General features: G+C 40.7%; 1 protein-coding gene across 1 annotated transcript in view; it reads right to left on the bottom strand.

Moving 5' to 3' along the window:
• RYR2 (ryanodine receptor 2) overlaps positions 1–26,445 on the bottom strand; it is a 464,284-nt gene that overhangs the window by 360,809 nt on the left and 77,030 nt on the right. Inside the window, exon 2 of the mRNA XM_048485659.1 lies at positions 8,103–8,222. Within this exon, the coding sequence (XP_048341616.1) occupies positions 8,103–8,222 (120 nt within the window). The remainder of the gene's footprint in view (positions 1–8,102; positions 8,223–26,445) is intronic.

The following is a 26,445-nucleotide window of genomic DNA, read 5'->3' on the forward strand; positions in this document are numbered from 1 at the left end:
TTGCTGCTGCTGCTGCTTCACTGGGCCCTGCTTGCTCCTGGGTCAGGGAGGCAGGGGACTTGCTGGACTGCTGCTGGGCCAGGTCAGGAGAGAGGGGGGGACAGAGAATTGTTTGGGCTGCTGCTGGGCCAGGCAGGAGAGTGCTTTGCTGCTGCTGCAGGGTCAGGTGGGAGGGCACTTTGCCACCACTGCCCTGCCAGGCCATGCTTTCTATTGGGCCGGAAGAAAAGATGAGCGGGGGATTGGTCGGGCCAGGCAGGAGCGTTCCTTGTTGCCACTGCTCCACCATCCCTTGCTTCCTCCTAGGGTGGGGGGAGAGTAGGTGGGGAAATGGTCAAACTAGACAAGAGGAAACCTTGCCACTGCTGCCCCGCTGGGCTGAGTTCAATCAGTCAACCAATTACAAATCCATCTAATAGTAGCATTGTCTAGCCCACTTTTCAGTAGCTCACTTGCGAGAATATTATGGGGCATCTTGTCAAAAGCTTTACTAAAATCAAGGCATGCTACATCCACATCCCTTCATCTACCAAGCTTGTCACTCTATCAAAAAAAGAGATAGGATTGGTCTGGCATGACTTGTTTTTTCAGAAACCTATGCTGACTTCTTGTGATCACAGTATTTCCTTCTAAGTGCTGGCAGACCATCTGTCTAATGATCTGCTCCAAAATCTTCTCTGGTATTGATGTCAGACTGACTCATCGGTAATTATTAGGGTCCTCCTTTTTCCCCTTTTTGAAGATGGGGATAACATTAGCCCTCTTCCAGTCCACTGGGACTTCTCCTGTTCTCCAGGAGTTCTCACAGATTATAGCAAGTGGTTCTGAGAGTACTTATTTATTTATTTATTTATTATTATTTCAATTTGATATACCGCCCCATCCCCTAAGGGGTTCTGCCAGTTCTTTTCATATACTGTGATGTAGTTCATGAGGCTTGCTCCTGGGCCAAGAGGGAAAGCAGGCTGTGTGGTCAATAACTGTGCAGGATCCACATCCACATATGGCTTGGCTGGAATCAAATCATGTGTGGTGATTGGTTGGAAGGGGGTCATCACCACACATTCCATCCTTAGGGAATCATGTTTTAGGATTTTTTTTCTTGGTGCATACCCCTAGTCTAACTTATTTGTGGTAATCAGACTTAGAATAGCTCATCAAAAAAATATTTTCTATACGACTCTGGAACATATTTGAGTCATTTCCAGAATTTTCAGATGTATTTCATCCAGTCTTGTAAGCTTTCAATTTGCCTAGAAGAGCTGAAAATTTGTCTGCTGACAGTTCAATCTTAGACTTCTGTTTTAAAAAATAATTCATCATGATTCTGTTAAAAGAAGAAGAGGAGGAGGAGGACAAGGAGGAAGAGGAGGAGGAGGACAATGAGTTTCGATTTATATCCTACCTTTCTCTCCTGGAAGAAGACTCAAGGTGGCCTACAAGCTCCTTCCCCTTCCTCTCCCCACAATAGACACCTTGTGAGGTAGGTGAGGCTGGGAGAGTTCCAAAGAACTGTGACTAGCCCAAGATCACCCAGAAGGAATGTGGGAGTGCAGAAACACATCTGGTTCACCAGATAAGCCTCTGCCACTCAGGTGGAGGAGCAGGGAATCAAACCCAGTTTTCCAGATTAGAATCCACCTGCTCTTAACTACTACACCACACTGGCTTAACCACTACACCACACTGTCCTAGATCCAACTTCATTAAGAAAACTTAAATTTTCAGAAGAAGGGGTACAGATTCTTGCTAATTTTCCCCTCCCACTGCAGATACTTAAGTGATTTTCTTTGGGACAAAATTTCAAGAGGTTATTTAGGCTGCAACAGAAGGGAGAAATCAATTAAATTCATAGTTCCTTCTTAAGAAAACATAAATGGACTCAAGCTTTCTCTATCATGTGGTTAGATCTACACTAATGCCATGAATGCTGTGTTTATTCTATTGGTCAGTTATACTTTATTTGTTAAACAGGACTTTTTAAAAATCCTTAAATTATTTCTATTATTTCTGGTACATTTTATCTTTAAGAACAATTCAGTTGATTGAACAGGATGACTTCATCAGGATCACTGCTATTACAATGAATCATTCATATTCCAATTAATTTTTTATTATGATGAATAATACATTCAAAATGGTGACACACTGAAAATAAAGTATCAATCTGAACCGTACTGAAGATAATATATTTGTGTTGGAGAATTTTGTGTGGAGAAAATCAGAATCACTTCAGTTCTAATCACACATTTTAGATTCTTCTGCATATATTTCCTTTTACCACCACCATTTAAAACTTCATCCCAAAAAGAACAAGAAAATAAGGCACTCCACAGGTAACTGCAGCTGGCTGTCTTGTCTAAGTGCAAATGGGAAGCATTATTCAACATTTTCTTTCTTTATTACATTTTCAGTTCTCCTTTCTCATGGCAGCTCAATCCAAAAGGGGAGGGAGGTAGAATAGCAACCAGGGATGGCACCAAAGGAATTTCAGGTGGCACTGGAAGAGGGAATTTTTAAAAAATAGCCACCTGAAAAATCCCACTGGGAACACTGACTTACACCATACCTTTTGGTGTGGGAGGTGTCCCAAGCTAAAAGTCCTTTGGGAACCAACTAAAGCCAGCTCTGTCCCCAGAAATGCTTCTGGAACACCTCTCCACTATGCTGGTGGAGGCTGTTGCAAAGGAGGCCCACTGCTGCAGAACTGAACTTCCAGGTAAGTCCCTCTGAACCTGCGTCCATGCCACTCTACATGGTGCTGGTGGCAACGGCGCTAGCACAACTCTTCTACTGCTTCCAATGTGACTTCTGCCCCTCCCCCATATTATACAATATGACTCAAAGTAGATCCCAAAGTGTAAATTGATAAGATCAATATGAAAATATATCCAATAAGTAATGGACTAGGATTACAAAAAAATGAATAAGCATAGCATACCAGACACAATACTGAGTGTAGATATAATGCAGAAAAACTGTATTATGTCAGTAGAAAACAATGTAGCAACAACAGTGTAAAACAGGCAGCAGACAGATAACTTATCCATAGTGGTACAGTCTGCCATCCCTTTCCCTACATAAAGTACCTTCTTGAATGGATCTCTTAAACTATAGCCCGACTACCCTTACAGAAAAGCCTTCCTGAACGATTCCATTTGACCTACTTTGTGGAAAGACTCCCTCCCCACCATTCCCTGATATCCTCAACAGGGCATTCTGCAAGGTGGGAGCCAGAAAAAAAGAAAACACTTGTATGAGCAGCTGTTGATTTTTGTATGCGTTATGCTCTCTACTATCACCTTTGGTAGAATCCAAAAAGATACTTGGGTAAACTTTTTAACATTTTTCATATAATGAGTTCAAAATGGGACCAAAAAGATTGACAGATAAAAGAATTCCAAACTACTTAAAACTTTGTTTAGGTTTGTAGTTTTCCTGGCTATAGTTCCTGGTACCACAAATGCCCAGAGTATATGTGCAAACTCAGTTCACACAAATGTGTCTATTCCGAACTGCCTAAATAAGACATTCTGGGGACACTAAAAAAGACATCCTGGGAGGGCACTCCACACAGCTTTCTTCCTAAGTCATAATCAGGATGCCTTATTTTAGCTCAAGGTGTCTTTTTTCAGAGAACGCTTCCAAGTGCACCTTTTCCCCCTAAGCCGCCTGAAAGACATCTTCTGCCTGGCTATATGGAATGCAGAGCTCAGGAGGCATTTTATTTTTCCTAAACAACTGTTTTGCTGTCTCGTCAGTTTCACCCCCAGCTTGTGCCCAACATTTTGTGTGCAGATGAAGGGATTCTACCTATTCTGTTCCCCAAGCAAACTAAAATTCAGGTGCCTTGCACTTGGCCAGAACAGAGTGTACGACCTACAGACAAATAAGTAACAGTTCAAAAATGGTTTAATAATATTGAAAGTTTAGGGCTCTGACTCCTCCCATGAAGTCTAACTAAATAAAGAATACTTGCAATGCTGGAAATGTTTGGAGATGGTTTGAAGAATTTGCACACATCAACTCTTTCCTTAACTGCTTCTAAGGATGTCTGTGCTACTTGCTTTTTCTTCTGAGTTCTCTCAGTGTCCTCTGTTTGGACTCTGTTTCCTTGCAACTCTTGTTGAAACTGGATTACTTAAAATATCATGGATCTTTTACACCTTAAATGTCTGAGATATTACTGTCTCCAGCCTTCTCCAGACACCTGAACTAAAAACCAACTGTAAAGCAGGAACTGCTGACTAATAGGAATGTTATAGTGCTTTGCCTCTAGACGGCTTCTTAAAGGGACAGGATCAAACTAAAGTTCCCTCCCATAGAAAACTATACAAAAGGCAACTAAACCCATTTTAAGGGCACAACTGAAGCTTAAATAAGGAAAATAGTGAAGGTGTGTCTGGAGGTATGACACTCTCTGCCCCCATTTACTGAATGTTGCCCCAGGATGTTTGCTCTGCAGGCTCCAATCCTGGGCACCTTTCCAGCCCAAAAAGTACATAGTTGTACTCAAAGGTGGGATTCAGCCGTTTTGCACCGGTTCTGCAGAATTGCTAGCTTTAGTTCACTGAACCAGTTGTTAATCCCACCACTGATCTGAAAATTGCACCCCACAATTCTTGCCTGGCTGATCCTGCGGGGCTGGCCGGCCTGTAGCCGGGCTGGCAGAGCCCTGCCTATTAAGGTGGCTTCACTGACAGACCCAGCATTGCCAGAACTCTGTTAATATAAATAGAACAAAATTTGGTATTTATGTCTCCACAATCAGGAAACCTTTTAAGTTATGGTGAGTCTCAATTTTATTCTACACAGTTTTCCAGCATCCTCAGGGAATCTATGCAAATCACTATTTTGTAATTTGCCCCTCCCTTCATCCCTCTCTACCCCTCTCATAAGATATTCCCTCCAAACTGTCCCCCAGCGTCCTCAGATCCTGTATGCAAATGAGCCTTCTTCTCATTTGCCCTTCGACTACTCCCAGGGAAGAATGATTAACAGGCAAGGAATGGCTGAGAAAGCAAGAAACGAGTACCACTTGGGGGCTGGAAAACAGCAAAGTCTCTGGAGCAACTGGAGCAACATGGAGCAACTGGAGCAACATGAAAAATTTTTTGATTTTCATTTCTTCAGTAACTGCTGAGCAGAGTTCCCATTAAAATAAGCATCCCTGTGAGTCTTTGTGTCTTGGGGAGAACATGCTGAAGCTGAAAACAGTTGTGGGTGCCGTGATTATTTGACCGGTCTGATATATATTGATTTAGTTCATATTTGTCTGGTCACTAACGTGGGCACACAGACTGGGTGGCATGGCGGGGGTGGGGGGGTTTGAGAGCAAAATTTGAGAGTTTGCTCCAGGCACAATTTTCCATAGATGTGGCCCTGGATGCGGGCGGGGGGGTTCTTTCTGACTCTTTGTTAATTCATGGCCTTTTGCCATAGAGTGTGGGATACATTATTGTTGTATTCAGACATGTGGCCAGGGGTTTCAGCTGTGTTGTGCTGGTGATTTTGGGATGACTTAATGCAAAAATCATGTTTTCCAAGCAGGTTCTTGCACCACGGCAGTTTTTTCATTAATATTTTAAACTGTTTCTTATAACATAATTTAGTTTTGTGTACCTCTTTTATTGTTCATATTTAAGTGTTAAGTATTATTTTAGTAATAAACTACCTTTCGGTATATCTTTTTTTATACTTAAAACGGTCATTAGGGCTGCAAACCGATCATTAAATTATTTGAATCCCACCACTGGAAGTTTGAAACTGGTTGTTAAATTATTTGAATCCCACCATTGGTTGTACCCAGCTGATTCCAACAATATATAGTTTTCCTTGTTTTTTATTTTCAATGAGCTAGCCCCATAGCTATGCAGACACAAATATGAGAATCTTAGCTGCTCAGAAGACCCATCTACCTCCCACTGAGAAGCACTGAATTGACTTGCCCTCTGCAAACCGTCAGTTTTTTCTCACTGCACAGAACTTTTTACTGCACATGTACTTTTTGGACTGAAAAGGCACCCAAATCAGAGCCTGCAGAGCAAACATTCTGGGGCAACCTTCAGTGAATGGCGGCAGGGAGAATCCCTTTAGCTGCACACAAAATGTCAAGAGAAAGCTGAGGGTGAAACTGACCAGAGAGCAAAATGATTGGGCTGGAAGCAGCCTCTTTCCCACTCTGACCCCTTTGCTGTTTGGAAAGCACACTGGAAGCTGCCTCTTTTTAAGACATCTCACAGACTTTTCTTTTCTTTTTTGCATTGTGCACAACAGACATGCATTCCTAGATTTTCTTATAAGGGGATATTTTCTATGTGCTTGAAATAAGCACAAACTTGGGCAATATCTCAGGGGAGGGTTAGAATGGCATAAAGTGAGGGAGGCAATACTTAAGTTGTAATCTTTATTGAGCATACCAATCAATATCAATGGACATTGTTCCAATTACACAGGATATTCTTCCCTCAGTTTGGGTGATAAATTAAGAACCCACACTTGGTGTTATGAGTGTAAAGTGTTTCCAAAGAGAAATCGGAAATTGGGGGAGTAAGATGACACAGGATGCAGGCTCTCTCTGAGCAGTGCTTCAGTGAAGGGATGGGACATGGAAAGGAAGAAGGGTGTGGTTTAAAAAAGCAGAGCAAAAGTTTCTTATGTTGCTTGGTCCAGATGTCTTGACGTCAGTGAAGAAATTTCAAAGTAGCAATGGCAGAAGAAATCCAAATGAGAAGAGTCTCTCTTCAGTGATTTTAGCAATGGAGGAGCAATCCTTTGGGATTCACATTGAACCTAATTCCTCACTAGTTTGGATGTTTTTTTTATTGTGGCATCTATTGGCAGTCCCTTTATTAGCCCAAGTCCATGTAGATATTAGGATCCACAGCAGGATTGGATCAAGGGTACAGGGTCTTGTTTCCTATTCTGGTATCTGTATATTGGGTGCTGAACTCAGGAAGGGATGAGTAGGTTACCTGAGTGGCAGGCTGATTAATAAAAGCTAAGAGATAGCTGATGGCCTTGGCATTACTCATGATTATATTCCTAGGGAAGTCTAAAATGTAAGCCAGATTCCTAGATGGTCCTCCCACAAGCCTCAATAGTTAATAATGGCCCGAACTTTGTTAAACGCTCAGGAAGACAAAAGGTGGAGGTTGTTGATATTGAAATGTCCAGACCCCCAGGGAAACCTACCAACTTCCTTGTGAGTCAGTATTTTTCATTGCTTCATCTTAACCCCTCAGCTTTAATATCACCTCAGCTTTGGTAACACCTCAGCTTTAATATTGAACATGGATTCCCTTCTGCAGTTTCAAACAACATATGACCTGAGATGTCATGGAAGTGGAACAAAACCATGACTCTTAACTCAGAGTTGCTACATCCTATGATATAACAATAACTGTTGTTTTCAGCAAGGGATACAGAGATCAAATCCAGCACAATGTAAAGGTGCTTTTATTCCACTCACTGAGATTTTAGTCAAAGTATACACGAAGTTGCAGCCTAAATTAAAAGGGTATAATTGTTCTTAGAACACTGGGTCCACAATGTTTCATATTTGTTGAATAATATGGCTGCCATATTATTGAACAAAATGCTTTGACATATTATGTGGAAAAAATATCAGTTGGATAATATTTTATTCATTTAACCTGTCAGATCTAAAAAACTTGGTAAGATTAATTAGCAGTTCCAGAAGAAAATAAGACAAAATCCCACTCATGCTTTTTCTTCAGAAATTCACCAACAGGATAACAAGCCTCCAGATATAACATATGGTCTTCCTGAATATAATCTGAAGTAATTTTTATTATTGCTTTAAAAATCTGGAACATAACATACGATATACATCTCCTTTGACGTCATATGTTGATCCTCCTTTGATAACTCAAACTTTTTTCATATTTTGAAATATTCCGAATTTGGCTGTTCAGTATTTTACCTTCAAATTATTTGTCTATGTGGAAACTACACAGTGGAATATATCAAGCTATAGAAGATTAATATCCCAGAATCAATCATGTAACATAATACTAGAAGAAACCTTTAGCAGGTCAGAAATGTTTAAATCAGCATCAGAATAACATAACTTGTGGTACCTTAGAATTTGATGTGGATTCCAAGAAGCAGAGCCTGTTGCCAAACCCTTCTGCAGCAAGGCACAATTTCTGTTGCTCTTTCTGAACAGTAGAAGTGCACTGCAGAACCACTTCATCATCCTATTAAATGGCAAAGACAAAAAGAAAAAAGCTTAAGATGCATTTACAAATTCATAACTAAAATCAAACAATAAAAATGAATTTGAGAATAAAGGGTTTTTTTAACGTCACTGAGATTTAGAATGAGTCACAGGAAATAATTATAGCAATGAATTAAGGAATTTGTTTGCCTATGAAACAAAGCAAAACAAAATCCCCCAAACCACAAGTGCTGTTATATATTATAAGGAAGAGTTTAAAATAGAGAAGTTGCCCTGAACTATTCCTCATGAATAGCCAACTGTTTACAAGCAATCTGCCACATGGAGAAGTCTCTCATCTCTGTGGCAGATTCCGCATGGGCCAAACAGTGGTGTGAAAATGGTGTGAAAATGGTGCTAACCCTTTTACACCATTTTCACACCATTTTCACACTGCTGTTTCACACTGTTGCATCAAAAACTAACTCCATACATTCATAGTTCTACCCATTTTACAGGACCAAGGGAAAACCCAACAATTTCCGGTATGTCACTGTGAAGCAATGTTAAGGCTTGCTCCCTTCCCTCTCCCAGCTCTGACTATCCACTGGATTGTTCTCCTATATTTCCAGCCATTGCTCTTTAGATTCCATAGTCGCTATCTGCTGTTGGTTTCTATCTTTCTTTTGTATTTTGCTGTTTCTCAGAGTTCACAAGAATGCACTACATGAGTACATCTGAACAGGCTCTATAAGCCTGCCATGGCAAACTCACTCCCTTTCCCCCATATTTCATTAAACTGCAAGCATTATGAGCCCACACACAAAACCCCATTTCTCACATTTCATGATCTTGAATTAAAAAAATGAACCTATAGAAAGGGTGGAGGGAGATATCTTTTAGAATTTAAATATTCGTATATTCGTTTTAAATATTTTATGTTGCCTCCCCAAAGTGGCTCAAGGTGCTATCAAATCACAGCCAATTTATGGTGACCCCAGAGGGGCTTTCAAGACAAGTGAAAAGCAGAATTAGTTTGCCATTCCCTCCCCCTGCAGAGTCTTCCTTGGAGGTACCCCTTCCAAGTACCATCCCTGCTTAGCTTCTGAGGTCTAACAAGATTGGGCTAAACCATGCTGCCTTCCCTCCCCTTCAAGGCGGTTTACAACAATAAACAAAACAATAAACAAAACCATATAAAATAAAGAGATAAACTGAACACATTTTAAAAGTTTGACCATTTATAAAACAGCAACCACACCAGCAACATGTAAAGCAATACAACATGAAAAACAAGAAGAAAACAGACAGCAACCAACTAAAATCTCAAAGTGCCATCATCAAGTAAAAGCTAAAAAAAGGAGAAAGACAAACGAAACACTATTTAGTTAAAAGTCATTTAATTTTTAAAGGCTTATCCTGCACTAAAATACATTACAGGATGATGCAAAGAGAGTGGGAGACCATCTCAAACTCAGAGGGCAGCCAATGAAAAGATCCTGTTCCTCACTGCCACCTGCATCATGTAATTGTTGCATACTTGATTCCACTTGAAAAAGATCTATCTTTAAGCCTTTTTGGTTTTGGTAAATCTTTTCACAAATAATTTTATAATACCTTGTATCTCAAAATAAGTGCATAATGTGGTTTTTCACTATAGATAGTGGAATGAATTTCAGATACATAATAGTTAGCTAAGGAGTGCAAGTCATATATTGTTCCAACCTCCAGGTGGTGGCTGGAGATCTCCTGGAATTACAAATGATTTCCAGGTACAGAGATCAGTTCACCAGGAGAAAATGGCAGCTTTGTATGGTAAATTCTGCACTACACTCCACTAAAGTCTGTCCTCTCTCTGGACCCCCCTTCCTCAGGTTTCACCTTTCACCTTCCTCGGATTTCACCTCTCCAGGAGGGGTTTTTTACTGATAGTTTTAACGCTGGACGCCATATGGTTCATACAGAGCACTGTAATTTTATATATTTTAATGATGTTAATGATTTTAAATGTTATTGTTATTGCTATATGGTTTGTAATACTTGTTGTCCACCACCCAGAGCCCTTAGGGGATGGTTTATAAATGCAATAATAAAATAAAATAAATAAAATAAAACCTCCAGGTATTTCCCAATCTGGAGCAGGCAACCCTAGTTCTGCACAATGAAGGATGTTTTCATAACAGCTATATTTTAAATGTTTTAATGTCACCACTGCTTGTTTGTGATGTCTAAATTGTAAACAAAGGAGCCTAGAAGAAAGAGCAGGGGACACAAACACATAGCTGTTCATAATTTCTCTGCATCTGGGATTGTAGAGAATGCTTGGAGTAAACTCCCCACAGTAAACTCCCTGAGGTTCAACAAAAAGGCATAGAGGTCAAAGTCTGATGTCTCTTGTCACTGGTATTCAGAGGTTTACTGCCTCTGAATGTGGAAGTTCTGCACAGTTTCAGCACTCAAGACAGATTTTTCAAGAGCAAGTCAAGAAAGTAGATTCTGAATTTGTGCCCACAGCAGCTTCTGGCCTTGGCTACCCAGGCTGATGAATGCTCTTCATATAAATTCAAAAGAACATATTAGCGTTCGCTCTCTCTCTCTCACTCTCACTCTCGCTCTCTCGCTCTCTCGCTCTGGGAAGAACCTTTGGATTATCCAGGGGTTACTTTGGGCCGCACCCTTAGCAATTAGAGGACAAATCTGCAGTGCTTGAAGTTCTTGTAGAAACAAGTGTGAAATAGGCATTCAGAGGAAGAGATGGAAATTCAGGCTTGCTTGTACTGTGCCTTACTTGTACTGTGCCCCCCAGCCCCCTTGTAGCTATGCCCAGTGGCATATCTAGGCAAACTGGAGTTTGGCGCCCCCCATGGGTAGCTGCCCTCCCCCACAATGACCAAACAATGATTTTTTCCACCAGGTCATTTCAAAGTCACCATCACATTATAGAACATCCCCCAACTCACAAATCTGAACACAGCAATGGGCCATGCCACGCAGCAGAAATGCTTTTAAAATGTTTTATTACTGCTATGAAAACATTTTATGGTGTTGCATCCAGTCCCCCCAATTGGGGGAAACAGCATCACTTTCAATGTTATTTAAACTGGGAACCCCGTTTAAATCCACCTTAAAGGGAGAATCTGGGCTCCCTAGTTTAAACAAGTGATGCTGGAATCCACCCCCAAACAGCATCATTTTCAATTAAACTAGGGAGCCCAGATTCTCCTTTTAAATCCACCTTAAAGGGAGAATCTGGGGTTCCCAGTTTAAACAACCTTGAAATTGATGCTATTTTGGGGTTGATTCTCCCCCACCCTGAAACAGCATCACTTTCAATGTTTAAACTGGGGACCTCAGATTCTCCCTTTAAATCCATGCCAAGGGGGGGGGTTAAAAGGAAAATCTGGGGAAATTTGGAGGGTGCCTGCTGTCAGGGGTGCAATTGTTAAGCTAGCAGCACCAAACTTTCAGGGTATCTTTAGGTGACTCTCCTAATGATACCACCCAGGTTTGGTGAAGTTTGGTTCAGGGGGTCCAAAGTTATCGACCCTCAAAGGTGTAGCCCGCATCTCCTATTAGCTCCCATTGGAAACAATGGGGGATGGGGCACCGCCTTTGGGAGTCCATAACTTTGGACTCCTTGACCAAACCTCATCAAACCTGGGTGATAGCATCAGGAGCGTCTCCCGAAACATCCCTGAAATTTTGGTGCTTCTAACCTAAAAACTGCACCCTCTGCAGGCCAAAAATAGAAAACCCACTAAAATACCCAATAAAACCCACAACCGACCCCTGCATTTCTGGCGCCCACCACAAGGGGGTGCCCTGGGCAAATGCCCACTTTGCCCAATGGGCATTATGCCCCTGCTGATGAGAAGTTCAGCAAATTGTTTGCTGTCAACCGGGTGGGGAGGAGATAGGCAAAGGATCTCCCACAGCATCTTTCAGAGATGGCATAGAGGGTCTTCATCCAAGGGATGCTCATTGTCAGATAAAGAAGGAGCATGGTGAGGTTGATCATGGACCCTCATAGTCTCAACAGGCCTAGAAGCAACTGACCTACAATGTGAGAAACAGGCATGGTCCACTATTCTGCTTTTTTTCTTACCTCATTCGCTTTTTTCTTTCTGTCCTGCATATACTGCACTACCACCTCACCCTCTTTCTCCTAGTTTTGGTGTATTTCTATTTTCCTCCTCTGCTACATTTTCAATTGCAGTTGAGGAATTATTTGTGGCCTGCAAAAACCCTACTTTAAAAAATCACTGCCACACGATGTATAGCAAAGACACTCTCTTGCAAAAAAAAAAGATCATGCAACTTCTACATAAAAATGTGAATGAGAGACTTGTTGCTTCCACTGATTATCGGCATTTCTGATAGTTGCAATTTTGAACAACTATTAGGTCTTCAACAATAGACAACACAGCTAATAATTTCTATTCTGCCATCTAGTAATTTTGTTGGCTAACTCAAACAAAATATTTGACTATTTATTACTGAAATAATGAAACAGAAGATACAACTGTGTTCTTAACTTGATCTTGCAGATAATGTCTCTGCTTCTACTTTGTGAAACATTAACAGATTCTGTGTGTAAAAGCACAATAGAATCTTGCAATGCAGGAATACCAAAACAATGTTGATTGTACAGCCATAACAAATCATTGCAACTAACAAATGTTCTACACTGAGCCAGTCTCTCATATAGCATCACAGTTCTGGCACATATACTTTAATCAATAACTGCAAACCCACTTCAGAACATATGGTGAACATTAAAAGACATCTAGCTGCACCTCATATGCTTCACTAACATTATTGCTTTTATACTGTTTGCTTAAAGTAAATCAGGATAAGCTGGTTATCCACAGACTTTCCCGTCAAAGTAATCAGAAATAGAACCAAATAGATCTACACAATTTTGCAAATCTTTGGAATATCTAATAATGGACAAAACAGTAAATTCAACTATAGCAACTCGAATGTTGTTTCTGATGTACTTAAATGAAACTACTCTTTTGACCCAACAACCTCAAGCAGTTACTGATGATGTAGGTTCATGTAATGCTCGTTTCATTAAAACTAATTTTATAACCCTCATAAATATTTCCAAAATGGAGAAACCATACTAAGACACAACAAAAATATTGCCTGTTAACAGCAGAATTCAAACTTCAACATTTTTCAACTTGATTATGTCCATGGCCACAAATATTGTTTCAGTTAAAGGAATAATCATTGTCAGTGGACACAGTGATGATACTGTCAACTGTCAATCATGACTTCAGAAGGGGACTAGACAAATTCATGGAGGATAGGTCTATCAGCAGCCACTAGCCATGATGACTGCAGGATGCCTCCACTTTCAAAGGCAAGAAATCCATGAATACCTCTGCCAGGAAGCAGCATCTGGGAATGCTGTAGATTCTGTGCTGTCTGTCAGTCCTCCCAGTCGATTGGTTGATGATTGCATGAAACAGGATGCTTGTTGAGCTAGATGAACTATTGGTTCTAACACAGCAGGGCTCCGCTTAAGTTCTTTATTATTTAAAAAAAGTCCTTCTTACATTTTGCATATTTTCTATACAAAACGAGATCACATTTTCTTCTGTTTTCTTCATTAGAAATGGAACACATGTTCTCACCTACCGCATGATCTTAAACACTGAGATAAAGAGATGAGACCTCACAACATCCAAGAAGTGCTAAGATTTTGTTCTGTCATTATGCTATTTTAATTGGTTACTTAATATTTTTAGTTTCCCAAAAGTCCAAAAGTGTCAGGTATAGCTGGCTGAAAACAAAATTCTATCTTTAGCTGTCCCTCCTTCCCTCCCACTGACAGCCACTACTTTGGAAAACTGCGGCCCAGTTGCACAGTGTCTGTCTGTCTGTCTGTCTGTCTCTCTCTGTGTGTGTCTCTCCTGGCAACCCCCCATATCTCCCTTTTCTCTGCTCCCATCTCTCCTTCCCACCTAGCTGCCTATTTTTAATCTATTCCCCATCTTCAGCTATATAAATTGTTCACTAAATCATGTCTCCACAACAGAGACTCAAGGCAGGTTACATCATTCTTGTATTCTCCTCTTCTCCATTTTATCATCCATTTTTTCCCTAGGTGAACAGAACTATTTTGTCCTGGCACCTTAAAAGGAGCAACATAGATGCCAGGCAAACCTCCAGGAGAGGGGCATTCCATAAGTGAGGTGCCATTACTGAAAAAGTCCTATCACACTTTGCCACCCACCTCACCTCTCAAAGTGGGCACACAGAGAGCAGGCTTGTGAGGCAGATCTTAACTGGTAGCCCAGACAACATTATTGGTTTCTAGTAGAAATTCTATTTGCAAGTGATTATGTCTTAACTTCGGATAATTGATTTTAATGTTTTCACTCAAATACCTATTATAAGTATATCTACCTGCAGTAATTGTTAGTTAGACCAAACCTGCTGATTGTAACTTGAGTAGCTCAGAGTCTGAAACTTTTTGAAATTAGTGTAAGTAGAAACTTTGCAAAATAAACACTTTCCAATGATGTTAGGGTAACAAAAGAACTATGAAGTCTTCTCACATCTCTCCTTGAGCAAAAGAAAAGTGTTTTCCTGATTCTATCCCTGTCTTCGCTAAGAGCAAATCTAAATCTTTTCACATTGAGAGTCCATTTGACGATGCACAGTAAATTTGATAATATTTAAGGTGGCACAAGATTTCTTTTTGGGTTTTACTACAACAGACTAACACAGCTACCACACTAGAATTTGTCTCTGGAATGCATTACTCAGTTAATGCCAGGATTTCACCAAGGGTTACCTCAGAAGATTGGCCTGAGAGCTAAAACTGAGCTCCTTCCTTCCTTTCCTTCTACCCTGGCAGTAATTAGAAGGAACTCTGATGTTTACCGTAAGTGCTAGCATTACCACTAAAAATCGGGGCACAACAGTAATTTAATAATATTTTGAATATTGCTAGTAACTACACAGGCAACTAGTAACTACTGGGTCACTATCCACTCACCATAAGCCGTGGGGTCACCTCTGTAAAAGCCACGGGGGTCCTGGACGCTCCCCACATCTCCGGCGCCCACTGCGCGGCTGCCAGGGATTTACCTCTCTCCCGCCTCCTGGCCGCGCGGCAAATTAGCTCCGCTAAAAACAGCAACTTTTTTAAAAACCCCGCGGGTGCCGCGGGGTTGTGGGGAACCTCGGCTGTTTGCGCGCGGCTGATTCGCTGTGATGCGCAGCTCACGGCCAATCAGGGAACAGGGAGCGCCATCTTGTTAAGTGGGGGTGTCCCCGTCTAAAAGTGCGCGTAGTGATGACGTAGACACGTGTCGACACCCATTGCACTTTCACGGAAATTGAGACGTGTACACAACAAGACGTCTCAACATTGCTTTTTTCTTGCTCGAGCTCCACGGTTGTGCGGGTTTGCAGCGCCCATTCAAGACACAGCCGGTTCTAACGGAGTGCGTTTTTCTTTCGTTTTACTGCCCGAAATATTTGCTTTCATTTCGATCTCGCGAGAAGGTGTGCAGCGCCTTTCTGATGACGTTCGCACGTACGCACGTACGAACCAATCACAACCAAAAGCGTTCCAGCCAATCGAGACGGAGACCCGCCCTCGGATGGCCATGACGCACAAATTCTCCAGCCAATCGGAACGCTCTATTCCCCCTATTTCCATGGAACTTCTGCTCTTTGCTGCCCGCGCAATTTTCCTGTGGGGAACAAATGTCTCCGTGGTCAGAAGCCGCGGAGGTTTTTCACTGCGGGGTCGCTGCGGCGTTGCGATTTGAAGAGGTAAGTGGATAGTGGCCCACTATCTTACAATGTCTGGGAAGAACAACCTACAGAATTTTTTTACGATGCTATTAAAATAGACCAAAAATAACTTTCTGTTGGGTAGATATGATGCAACACAGATTCCAGCTATAGACGATTTGTTGCCTCCTTCCTGGAACAACCCCCTCCCCCTCCTGCTATCATAAATGAGACAGGAATGGAAAATTCTGTCCAACAGATAGTGAAACAGCAGGGTTCCTTTCAACATTGATTATTGTAAATTTAACCAGCCTTCTTTATTAACTGCAAAATTATCAAGTTGAAAATCACACTCCATTCATGTACTACTATAAAATCTGGCATCCATGTTTCTGTCATTGCTGTCATAAAACAGCAAAGGGAAATGTGCACTCAAAATATGTTTTGCTCACTTGCACTTGCTAACATAAACAAAAATTAGTCATATTTGAACCTGATGGTCAAAAATGAAATCTTCCATATGGCACTGTTAAATAATGGCTGTTCTTAAAACTGCTTGATGTCTTCTCTTTCTCCAGGTGTCATAGCATTACACAAAAAAAACCACAAACTGCACACGCATATGTGCCTTTCTCATCAAGTATTGCCAATCCCTCTTCTCTGACAGAGTACAACTGTACCGCACAAGGAGGAATTTACACATAGGTGCCTTGGCTATATGAAACTTTGCAATAAGAAGTACAAGATGTCATTCCACAGGACCCAGTCTGTGGCTACCATCATACTTTCACTTTCTCACCCTCTCATGTATGCTACAGACAATTTTGTCCTTTGATTCTACATACAGACGATATTACTGTGGTCATTTGCCTTGGCTTATCATCCCAAACCTTGAAAAAACTACACACTAAAATGGTCATTTTTATCTGCCGTTCTAATTCCTAATAATTATATTTGAGCACTAAAAGGTATAAAGAGAAACTATTTTGACAGTATTTACTTCATTTACAGGCTGACTTTTTCCTAGACTCAAAGTGGATTACAGAATACAAACAATCAGAGAGCACAGAACTCTAACAGTGCAGTAGGACATACCATCACAAAAATCAAAGATAGAAGGTAATAGTACAGTAAAAGGAAGGTGATACAACAAAGAGCACTGCAATAGGCTGCAAACCTATCCCCTATAAAGTGGCCTTTTGCATTGACTCATACTGTTCCATAAAACCACAGTTCCAATTCCCTATACCTGAATGTCTTCCTGAACATTTCTGTTTTATACATTCTGCAGAATGATAAAAGCATGAAGGCCTTCTCAACCTCCTCAGTAAGCTGTTCCACAAAGTGAGAGCCACCACAGAGACTGTGCATGAATGGGCAGTAGCTGGTCAACCCATTTGTAGGGTGGCACTTTCAGAAGGTCTTGCTTGTATGATTAAAGTTGCTGCTGTGGAGCATAGCAAGAGAGGCATTCCCACAGATGTGAGGGTCCAAGATCATTAAGTGCATAATATGGGATAGCCAGAACATTTAATTAAATCCAGTAAGTGATCAGTAACCAAAGAACAGTCTGTAGAATGTATATATGAAACCTGTTCTGCCTAGCACGCAATAGTAATCCAAGATACAGACTTCCACACCAACTGAAATTTCTGAGTTGTTTTTAAGAGCAAACTCAGGTAGAATGAATTACAATAGTCAAGCCTTGAGGTAACCATAGCATGGATCCATTAGGTTAGATCCAAGTCAACATAGGGGGCCAAGTCAGCAGAAGGTACCTCTACAGCATCACCAAGTGATTTACATAAAGAGAGATAGAGCTGGATGCCCATAGGGGGGCATTAAACTCAGGTTTTGCCCAGGGTCCAGTTTGCCGAGGTACGCCACTGGTTAAGGGAGAAACGTGATAGCTATGTTTAAATATTTGAAGGGATGCCATGTCGAAGAGGGAACAAGCTTGTTTTCTGCTGCCTCAGAGACTAGGACATGGAGTAATGGATTCAAGGTGAAGGAAAAGAGATTCCACCTAAACATTAGGAAGAACTTCCTGACCATCAGGGCTGTTCGACAGTGGAATTCACTGCCTCGGAGAGTGGTGGAGTCTCCTTCTTTGGGGGTTTTTAAACAAAGGCTGGATCAGCATATGTCGGGAGTGCTTTGATTGTGTGTTCCTGCATTGCAAGGGGTTGGACTTGATGGCCCTTGTGGTCTCTTCCAACTCTATGATTCTATTATTCTAAAACTCTGGGTGAGGACAGGCCTACGGATAGGGTCCTGTATCAGAAGTGGCATTGTCTCAACAAAAGACAAAGGTATTTTCTAGAGGAGTAGTGAACTGATATGCTTCTTTCAAATCCAGGAGTGCCATCCAATCATTGTTACTGGAGTTAGATGTTCTGTTAAACCTGAAGTCTTGGTGATCATTTCCTCTTTGGAGTCTGTAGGAAGAAAAGAAGTGAACTGCAGCTCCAGTTATACCACTCCACTCCCCCCATGTCAGCCTTTCAGCACCAGTTCCCTTTCATGGGAAGGGAAATACAACAACAACCCATAATAAAGAAAAACAAACCATACTCCAACACTTTGAAGTGTAGCAGCTAGCAGATGTTTAACAGGCTAACTAGACCTTGCCTAAAAATGAAACTGAGCAAGCAAGAGAAAGTGGTACCAGACAGAGGATCTCACATCCCAGATGGGAGACATGACAGGATCAGACTGAAACAGGGCCAGATCATGTCTAAAGGGCCATCAGTCTAAAGGGGGGGGGGCAACAGATGTTCCTTTTAAGGACAGGGAAAATTGCAAAGAACACAAAAGGTGGACAAAGGGAGACTGCTTAACCCTTGGGCAGGAAGGAGAAGCTCTTTTACTCAAAAGGTCATTCTCCATTGCACTTTAAGCCATTCTGAGCAGACTGCAATCTACTCTGGACTTCACCTGAAGCGTGTGTTGTTAAATAAAGGGGAAAAGCTACAGACATTGAGAACCAAAGCAAGGGATGATTTTCAAATGCTTGCAGCACTAGGAATGGACAGTCTATCCTCACATAACATCAATTAGAGTAAGGTTTGTATGTTATCATCTTTAAAAAAATCCATGCTCTGTCTGATGTCTTACAGACTTTGGTACTTTAACTAAACTCTACATTTTGCATACTGGTAATCTGATCTGTGTACCCACATTAAGCCCACTTCAGTCACCATGATCAAGGAGAAGTAAGGGGACAGGGCAGCAGTTAATCCTTTCATCCACAGAGTGCCCAAGAATGTGTGAATCCCCACAGTAGCCAGTGAGGCGGATAAATGTGACAGAAACATCAAATGCCAAAACAGCAGAGGGGCTGGGTCCGGACCTTTCAGGCAGAAGTTCCTCCTAGTTCACAACCTGTGGTAGCAGCAAAAATAGCCAGAGATAAGCAAGTCAACTAGGAGAAAGGGAAAGAGGAGATTTGCTGCGTGCAAAAACATTTCACAGGGAAAAACATTTCTCCACACAAGCTGTGCAGATAGAAAATGGCATCATACTTTATATTTTTAAAAAGTCTCTGACAGCTTTGGTTGTGAAGGCATAAAGCAAAGGCATATCTCCAGAATGAACGGGGATAAAGACTTTTTAAAAATGAAATTCAAACAATCTGCTACACATATTGTTATAATGTTATATTGTTATAACAATATTTAATTGGTGATTGTTAAAATATATAGAAATGCCTAGTATCATAGGGCAACGAATAACTGCTCCCAGGAGACAAGGCCAAGAAAACTGTAGGAAAACGTGCCTTGGGGAAGCCCCATTGCCACTGCACTGTATTGGCAGCAACAGCAGAGAGGAGGCTACTACTGTGGCCCCCCTGTGGAAAACACTTGACCACTTACTACTTAGAGAAGGTAGAAGAGAAGAACAATTATTAATCATTAGCATCTACCACAAATTTATCACTCAAGCTACTAACAATGACAAATATTTTAAATGTTACTGACATACTAAATCACCAGATTACAACAGCACTAACTGACCTGTATTGTGTCCTATAAATATTCATAATTACATTACCAAGCAACCCAATGGCCAAGCAGAACAATAGTGGATCCAATATTCTTATTCAGAGTACATGCAACCAAGCTTCAGAACATTATTAGAACAATACAATGCAGGAATAAAACTCAAACTCCCAGGCCAACTAATCCTTTGATCTATTTTAAGAACAAATGTTTGGGCACTTCTATGCTCTGTTGACTTAAGTGGAGCAGTAAAGTACGTCCTTCTCTCTTTCCAAATAAAACCAAAATTAGAATGCCTAACATTGACTTGATTATGTGCACTGCTTGCTCGTCTTTCCCTGTAATCTAGTTCATGAATGACACTATTCTTACCCAGCAAGACGCTCTGTAAGAGGTATCTATAAAATTCATTTCTTTTTACTTTTTTTAGTTGCGTATTTTTGACAATATGAAAAATAAAACATGTTTACAGAAATTAAATGTTGGAGAGAAATAAAAGGAACAACAACAAAAAGGAACAACCAAGAATTGTTTAACGTGGATAAGAGCATTTGTTGACTACTATTGAAGTGTTAAACTAGCTAGAAGATTATAACAGCTGATAGATTCTGCAGACATTAATTCATACATCAAGGTCTATTGGCAAAGTAATTCATTTCAAATAATTCAGAGGCCAGACTTTTGACAGGTTGCCAAACAACCAAATCTGTACTTTGCCTCATATATCAGTCACTTCTCAACTTTATCTTTGATTCATGAAATATTAAACTTTCCATACTCATTTTATCTTTATATACTGATCTACGACAAGAATAGCATTCCATTCCATTTTCTCAATGGCATATTAATAATGATTAACACACTCCAAAATTTATAGAGGCATTTTACAAATCCTATTGTTCTTTAATTTTTTTTATCAGTACAAGTAAATTAAGTCAGCTGAAGGCAATGAGAAGTTACTCACAATGACGGTAGGATCCAAAATACTGTCATCTTTTTGTGCTCTTCTCACACATTTGTAGCATATCTGGGTTAAAGACTATTACACTCTGAATTCGGATCCCAAGTTACAGATTGTTAATAAAGCGGATAATAGCAAAGAAAGATTTGAAAATCAACAAAGCAATTCACAAAGAATCACTGTGTATTGGTAGTGGTGGTGGAAACTGCCATCAAGTTGAAGCCACTTTATGGCAATCCTGAAAGGTTTTCAAGGCAAGAGACAAATAGAGGCTGTTTGCCTCTGCATAATGACCCTGGGCTTCCTTGGTGATCTTCCAACACATTGGTGATCTTCCAACACATTTCTTCACACAACTGTGAACTCAAAAAATTTACATAAAAATTCATCACAAAAAGTCAGGGCAAAAATGTTATCGAACAAACCAATGCAAATAACTTAAATCACTAGAGGATTTTAGCTTCCCAACAATCCTCACTCATAGTAATCTCTTTAGTTTGGGACTCTTTAGTTTGGAGAGGAGGCGGCTGAGGGGGGATATGATTGAAGTCTACAAAATTATGCATGGGGTAGAAAATGTTGACAGAGAAATTTTTCTCTCTTTCTCACAATACTAGAACCAGGGGGCATTCATTGAAAATGCTGGGGGGAAGAATTAGGACTAATAAAAGGAAACACTTCTTCACGCAACGTGTGATTGGTGTTTGGAATATGCTGCCACAGGAGGTGGTGATGGCCACTAACCTGGATAGCTTTAAAAGGGGCTTGGACAGATTTATGGAGGAGAAGTCGATTTATGGCTACCAATCTTGATCCTCTTTGATCTGAGATTGCAAATGCCTTAACAGACCAGGTGATCGGGAGCAACAGCCGCAGAAGGCCATTGCGTTCACATCCTACATGTGAGCTCCCAAAGGCACCTGGTGGGCCACTGCGAGTAGCAGAGAGCTGGACTAGATGGACTTTGGTCTGATCCAGCTGGCTTGTTCTTATGTTCTTATGTTCTTAATCTAATACTATCACAGAAAAAAACATTTGCCCCAGCTAAAACATATAGACATTCAGATTTCACCAACATAGTTGACACTTGTTTCATTTTACTGGTAACATTAAAAACAATGTTTTTATTATTTATTGTGCAATGTATTGTTGAACATAATGAGTTGGATACAATCACTCTCTTCCCATGCTCTTCATAGCAAGTTTTGCATTTCTTCAACTAAGCAATACTTCTCTTGGTAAACTGTTGGTTACAAGATATCTTTTATCCTCAGTACAAAAAAGGAAAAACCTCATGTGAAAGGAACCAGACATAGTCCAAATATCATTTAACTACTTTATTTTCAGCTTTGCAGCAATGAACATTGTACAGAGTAAGACTCATTTCTTCATTTCAACCTCTTATTGTAAATTCCTCAATCCAGGAATATTTTTTTAAATTCCACAGAGTAGGTTCTTCACTAGTTCCTGAATCAAAACAATTAGCTCCATAAAGAGAAACCCAGTAAATTTGAACACATTCTACAATACCAGATTACAATAAGCTCAACAGTTTCCAAAAGTCACATAATGTTGGCCACATCTCATCTTATTGCAGCAGACACACTGAGAGATTTTATACCAGCATGCCTTTTTCAAAAAAGAGCATAGAAAGATAAAGAGACCAGAGACCTTCTCTTTGAAACTTTAAAGCCCTGTTACTATTTTTATACCTAATTCCTGGATATACCTTCCTTACAGCCTTCTGATGTGCTGATTTTATCAGAAAAATCCATGTCCCCCAAATCTATGGCTATTTCCACATGGGCGGGAAAACAGTGCCCTAGGGATGGTAAAAATGCCATCCCTGGGGCATTGTTCACTGGGCTCACTCCCCAAGCAGCATGAAGACGCCACTTTTGAACCTCATTTGAGGTCGAGGTTTTTCAAAAGCGCCATTTTCCCAGTGGTGCAATGTGAATCGCACCGGCATGAGGGCGCCACTTTTGGCCTCTCCGTGTCCTGTTTACGTACCTCTCATCCCTGCACAGCTCTATATGGCTGGAGGGACACACTCATGCTGCCCTCCAACCCCCAGTAAGTAAACAAAATGAACTAGAGCGGTTTGCTGCAGCCTCAAGGCTGCCCACACGATACTGTGCGAGTGGTCCCGAACCTTTGCCGGCATGATTAATGCCAGTGGAAAGCTGTTTCTGCCACCGTGCAGAAACAGCCTATAGCTTTTCAGCATGAGTAGGTTACAACCCTACTCTAAAACAAGCATCTTAGGTCCTTGACACAGATTTGTGACAAGCAAAACAAACTTTGCCAATAACTGTTAGGTTAGATGCAGAGCACATACTGATGGTAGGGTTGCCAGACCTGTGTGGCAGATCCTCTGCTTTGGGGCTCCTCCTCCTAGCAGCATCCAACTGGGTGGAGGAAGTCTTGCCACATTTAAAATGAGGTCTGGACCTTGGTGTTGCCAGCACAATGGCATCACTTCCATAAGTGACCTCATCACATCAGCAACATCAAGGGAGATGTTCTGGTGTATGGTAAAAACTTCTACCACAGAGGTTTTGTACAAATACCAGAGCCTCAATTAAGTCACTTCCAGAAAAGACGTTGGCGCCAGCCTCCCTTAATATCTTATCCATCTCCACCCCAATGCACTCATTCCCCATTGGTTGTTAGGGGGGATCTGGCAACCCTAACTGAGGGTCTGAAGATCAAGAATCCATAAAATCCATAGAATATGTGTTTAACCTTGAAAGCAAGGTTCCTCAGTTATCCCAACCCACTCCATTTCCAATTGTACCAGATGATATAAAATCTGATCAATCATAATCAACACAAAAGAAAATTAGAACCATCCTAAATAAATCTGTGGGATATTTTCATTAAAAAAATTACAACTTCTCAATTAAACTAGTATACAATTGCAAGTTTTAAGATTTGTATGTTTTTATTACAGTGAATAACATTCTTGACTTAGTATTTAATAACACTATGCTCTTAAAAGACAGAAACATGTTTTCTAGTACTTTTCTTGCTTATCAATAACTTTTAGCAATGTTTATATGTTGAAAACATTTGATACCTGATTCTTCATTTATCTAGAGTATTTTATCCCAACCATCCTACAAGGAGTTCAAAGCAATATACATATAGTCTCACACCATCCAGCTCAGCTAGATTAAAGCTACGAAGGTGTGGCAGCCCAAGGCCTTTTTTGCATGGTCAAAATATCCCAGGGTGAGCATGGAAAATATCCCTGTGCAGCCAGGAATTCCCTATGGCTCCCAAAACAGCACATGGTCTGCCCTGGTGACCCCCCGCAATACTTACCTTAGCCTGGGGTTTTCAAAAATCGCCAGTTTGGAGGTTCTTTTTAAACATCCCAGTGTGACCCTGCTAGTTCCTGTGCAAAAACCAATCAGGAGCAGGACCGGTTTCTTTTTCATGCCCAGCCACCTGATCTCCCTGCCTGACATTCATTCAAGCTGCCACTCAAAAACAACAGCCAATCAGAACACAACATGCTGGGCAAGCTCGCAGGTGCTCTGAGCTGCCACTCAAAAGCAACAGCCAGTCAGAACAATCACTCAGTCTGTTTTGTCAGTACAAGCTTTATTTTAAATCAACCAGCAGACCTATTCACTAGTTTTCTCCCACTGACAGCAAAATCTTATTTTAAACCATCAAAACACAGATCAATTTCTACCATTCCCACAGCGCATACACAAAAACACCAATCAGGAGCAGACAAAGTTTGTTTTTCGCCCAGCAGGCTGATCTCCCTGCCTGATGTCCATTCAAGCTGCTACTCAAAAACAAAAGCCAATCAGAACGTGGGACAATGGGCATGCTCAGAAATGCTTCCAAAGAAAATTCAGAACTTTGGTTGTGCAGAGCAAGCTGGAGCATTACTAACACTGCTACTGGGCAGAAGCCGGGAACTGAACATTTGCAGAAACCGCGATAAAATAGCCCAGGTATATGTGATGCCAGCTCAACCCCGGTATAATTGTGCCATGCAAAAACGGTTCAAGTTCACCTAGTAAGATTGAACCTAGGCCTTCCTCATCCTAGTAACATCAGCAATTACCTAAAAAGGAGCCCAAAATTGTTATCTAAAAACCAAAGAATAATATCCAATCAAAACAGCCAGAACCCCCCAATGTGGTAGGCCACGGTCTGTGGAAATGTATTCACATTTTTTACACACCCTTAAACAAATTCAATACAAGATATTTCTCTGTGGGGGGAAAGACAAACAGAGCTAATAAACAAGGGGGAAGTAGCAGCAGCTTCTTGACTCCTGGTTCAGAACACGCAACTAAAAAAATTTAATTTCTTACATTCATCTTAACTGGGAACTCCTCCCCATATTCTATTATTAAATCCATCATATGATGTCATGACTGGAAATACATCTAGTTAACACAAGTTCAGGGTAACTGCTCATTTCTTCTATAACTGAATTCATGTAAGAGATGAGCAACTAAACACAACTCTTACACAAATATCAATTATTCTACTGCTAAAGTCAGGTATTATTCCATCTTTCTCCATTAGGGACACATTACAAGAGCAATACAGCCCATAAATGATGCACAACTTGAGCAAGCTCTTAAAAGCACTGTGCTGCCGGACAGCTGATGCTGGTTACCCACAGCCCCTATCCACTCACCAGAATCTCTTTTGTCGCTTGCTGCACACAGCAGTAAATGTAACTACAGGATTAAAGCTCCATAAACTGTTTCCCAACAGTTTTTACAAATAATAGGGAGTGCTCTTATTTGTCTTCCACAGTGTATTTTCCTATGAATACAGGTAAGAGGGGGCAGGGAAATGAGGAGATGAGTTACATGAACCACATCATGATGTCCAGAGACAACCCAGAAGCGACACAGGGTAATTTATCTCAAATTATAGATTTTCCTCAGTTTTTTCCCCATGCTTTTCTGGTCTGTCATACTGCAAAGAAAAGGACTTGAAATTAGACAGCTACTAGCTCGCAAACAATAATTCAGTGTTTTGTTTTGGGAAACAGGTGTGCTTATAAAACAAAGCTTGCACTGTGTCTCATATACATTGCTGCTCCTTGTAAACATCTTTTACAAGACAAAAAAGATAACAGTTTAATGAAGAGCAATTAAACAGATATGCACAGTGATCTCTTGAGTTATATTCTGATAACATGAACTCTGGCAATATACCACAGGTCCTAAATTGTGTGTTGTGTCTTCAAGTCACATTGTATAACAATCTCGCAAACTGACAGCCACAGCTTGCTTGATGGAATCAATCCATTTTATATTGGATCTTTCTCTTTTCCTTCTGCTTTCCACTTTTTCTAGCATCGTTGTCTTTTTTCAATTAGTGTTCTCATAATATTGAGGGGGGGGGTTACAAAAAAATACATTTCAACATTCATAATAAATATAGACTTAGACATATGCATAAAACATAAACTTTTATATTCTAACAGTTGTGTGGAGCTTACCATCAAAATTACATTAAAAAACAGTCTGTCTTTTCAATATATAATAACA

Source organism: Sphaerodactylus townsendi, linkage group LG01 (assembly GCF_021028975.2).
Source record: "Sphaerodactylus townsendi isolate TG3544 linkage group LG01, MPM_Stown_v2.3, whole genome shotgun sequence".
NCBI classification, from domain to species: Eukaryota; Metazoa; Chordata; class Lepidosauria; order Squamata; family Sphaerodactylidae; genus Sphaerodactylus; species Sphaerodactylus townsendi.